At 28.9% G+C, this 3,276-nt stretch overlaps 1 protein-coding gene across 1 annotated transcript; it reads left to right on the top strand.

The window, feature by feature from the left end:
* Positions 1–1,668: 1,668 nt before the first annotated feature.
* Positions 1,669–3,276, top strand: LOC124935208 (probable polygalacturonase At3g15720). The gene is made up of 7 exons (XM_047475655.1): positions 1,669–1,953; positions 2,049–2,081; positions 2,177–2,384; positions 2,473–2,554; positions 2,631–2,739; positions 2,828–2,941; positions 3,022–3,276. The coding sequence occupies exons 1-7, from the start codon at positions 1,669–1,671 to the stop codon at positions 3,274–3,276; spliced, it is 1,086 nt and encodes a 361-aa protein (XP_047331611.1).

The raw sequence follows: 3,276 nt of genomic DNA, 5'->3' as shown, positions 1-3,276 counted from the left end.
TTTCTGAATGATTATGGAAATGCTTAGGAAATATGTTGAAGACTGATGATGGATAGTGTATATATAAATAATAATAGGAAGCTGAAAGTGAAATGTAGATAGTTCTAGGGCCTTCTTTAGTATTCTCATTTGTTCTGGTTGGCTTATAATACTCTACACGTGTCTCCTTTTTTTATAAGTAGATGTTTCTATACATTTCAATCACTTTCTTATTTTTTTTACTTTACTTTAATGATTATCATTATCATTAAATTTTAGTTTTAATTTATAAAATTCCAATATATGACATAATTAGTTTGCAACTCATTTCACTATATATCTATTCGATGAAATTATTTAACCATAATTTGTTTGCAACTCATCATCAAATGAATCACGTCTAATGGGCCAGGATCATGTGACGTTGTTTGCATTATCGTTCGTGTTGAGGTCTAGATTTTCAAACTATTACTTTCAGTTTTAAAAAAATGAAACTACTTATAATTCCTCTCTCAAGAGGATAGGTAGACAACATTTCCTGTATGGTTTTCAAAAAATAATTTTGTCTTTCTAAAGTACAAAAATAAAGTAGAAAGAAATAGTGTCAAACTAAACATGTGAGCAAAACACATATTAGCCCTTGGATTTTACTTCATGTTTAAGTTAACACATATACTTTGGTGAGATCAAATTAGTCCTCAAATATATGAAATTAGATAGGTTGCAATCTCTTCAATTGGAGAGAAAAGAGTAAAATTAAAGTGTATTTGTAAAAAGAAATGCCTCTCATTTTTTAAAATATGCATACTATTTTATTCTGGTTAAGTTCAGTCTAAATTCCAAAATATGATCAAATTAATCATCAAAATAAAAAGGATGAACATATTTTGTGAATAAATTAAAAAAAAAAAATCAAATTAGAAAATTCTATAATTTTATCCATAATCTCCCTACATGTGGTCAAAATATTTTCAAAGAAATTAAATGGAGTCAAATCTTCCTATTTTGGCAACTAAAATGGTCAAGTTCAACCAAACCAACATGATGCAATTCATGAAATAGTAATAATTTAAGTCTACATATTACAATCACACAATTTCAAATTAAATTCCTATATATTGTTTAAATCCTAAAAAAATACACATGTAATAGTTTTGAAATTTAAAAATATACATGAAATATTTTTAACTTTATACATTTTCCTAAAATATTGAACTTAGAAAGACTATAAAATCAACAACAATTATTGGGTTTTGACACATTGAATTTGTTTCAATAAGATTTGTTTTTGTAATTCTTGGCTAGTAGAATTGATTGATAATGGTGAGCACCTTTTTCTATCAACTTAATGAATCTAATTAGTTTTAATTTTATTTTATTTAGAAAAACATATTAACATGTTTTTATTTTGGTTTTTTTTCATACAGAGTCATCTCGGTTTATTCTTTCTATTTTGCATTTTTTATCTAGATATTTGTCTTGCTATTACATTTGATGTGAGACAATATGGTGCGGTTGGAAATAGATATACAGATGATTCTAAGGTAAATTATTTCACTTATTTGAAACATATAGTATTGTTAAGGTGACGAGTTATCGTACGCTAGACTAAACATTTTGTATTTATTTGTAAAGGCATTTTTACAAGCATGGAAAGCAACTTGTGCATGTACAAGTGACACTGCTGTTATGGTGGTGCCGGCTGAAAAGACTTTCTTTATTAGATCTTTGCTTTTTAGTGGTCCTTGCATATCTCAATCACCTCAAATTCAGATCGACGGAACTCTAATAGCGCCAGACGATATAAATAAATGGGCGGAATGTGCATCGAACACATGGATAATGTTCTCGCAAATTAATGGTCTTAATGTTTATGGAAAAGGAAAACTTAATGGAAATGGTCTACCGTGGTGGCAAGGCAGTAATCTCAGATACCTCCAGAATAACAATTTTGAACATTCATTTCAATACAATGTAAGATAAACTCTTAGGCCATTTTTATTCTTTAAAACAACATTTAAATAAAAAAATGTGTTTAACTCTTCATTTCTATAATTATTTTTTTGCAGCATCCAAGAATGGGAAGTTGTTCTCGACCAACGGTGAGAGGAGTTTAACTTTGAATGATTCTATCACAACATATAATTTATATTAAAAATTTTTATTTGTTTTTCTTATGATTTGTTACGTCGTATAGGCAATGAGGTTTAGTCAGTGCAACAATCTTGAAGTTAAAGGATTGACTCATATTAACCCTCCGAGAAATCATATAAGCATAAATGATTGCAACAACGTCAAAATATCTGAAATAAAAATAATCGCTCCAGAGCATAGTCCTAACACTGATGGAATCGACATATCTTCTTCAACTAACATCCATATCATGAACTCCATCATCAGAACAGGTAACACCTTAATTCAAATTAGCTAATTGTAGTTATATATTTTTGCTCATTTATTAATGGGTAAGTCTTCAAATTTTGTCTATGATAGGAGATGATTGTGTTGCCATTAATAATAAGTGTTCAAATATTATCATAGAAGGAATTCAATGTGGACCAGGCCATGGTTTAAGGTAATTAAAACTTTAATATTTGATATGTCTTTTAGTAAAAATGTCTATTTAATATAATAATATTGCTATATATTAGTGTCGGAAGTCTTGGAAAGGGTGGAGATTATGCCCAAGTGGAAGGAATACTTGTAAAGAACTGCACTTTGACTAGGACAACCAATGGAGCTAGGATAAAAACATGGCCGGTAATATATAAATATTAATAATATTGAAGGGTAATTGATTTATTTATTTTTCTAACTATTAATTATTATTTGTTTTAATGTAATTTAGGGAGGGAATGGATATGCTAGAAATATAACATTTGAGAATATTTTGCTTCACAATACAAAGAATCCTATCATTATTGATCAACATTATTGCAATACCACCCATTGTGCTGAACAGGTTAATTGTTAAACACTTTATTTCCTTAATCCAATTTCTGTTCTTTTTTTTCTCTCTAATTTTTTGTTTTATTTTTACAGATGAAAGCGGTTAAAGTGAGCAATGTGAATTATATCAACATACAAGGAACATCGGTCACAAAACATGCCATATTATTAGATTGCAGCACACATGTCCCTTGCACCGACATTGTTTTTAAAAATGTGAATATCAAATCAATTTCCGGTGAAAAAACTTACTCCACTATGAATAATGCCATCTTCGATCCTCCTCCACATCCCCGAAGGTCCATTTACTTTAGGTCAAGTGTCTTCAAACTTGGAAAGAATGAATAG

Source organism: Impatiens glandulifera, chromosome 4 (assembly GCF_907164915.1).
Source record: "Impatiens glandulifera chromosome 4, dImpGla2.1, whole genome shotgun sequence".
In the NCBI taxonomy this organism is placed as follows: domain Eukaryota; kingdom Viridiplantae; phylum Streptophyta; class Magnoliopsida; order Ericales; family Balsaminaceae; genus Impatiens; species Impatiens glandulifera.
The sequence above is the reverse complement of the archived record's forward strand: the minus strand, read 5'-3'. Positions and strand labels throughout refer to the sequence as shown.

Excerpts from the sequence above, each read along its gene's own strand:
- LOC124935208 (XM_047475655.1), top strand. The coding sequence starts at position 1,669 with ATGGTGGTGCCGGCTGAAAAGACTTTCTTTATTAGATCTTTGCTTTTT. Across the intron at positions 2,740-2,827 it reads CTAGGATAAAAACATGGCCG|GGAGGGAATGGATATGCTAG; the intron begins GTAATATATAAA and ends AATGTAATTTAG. Across the intron at positions 2,942-3,021 it reads CCACCCATTGTGCTGAACAG|ATGAAAGCGGTTAAAGTGAG; the intron begins GTTAATTGTTAA and ends TTATTTTTACAG.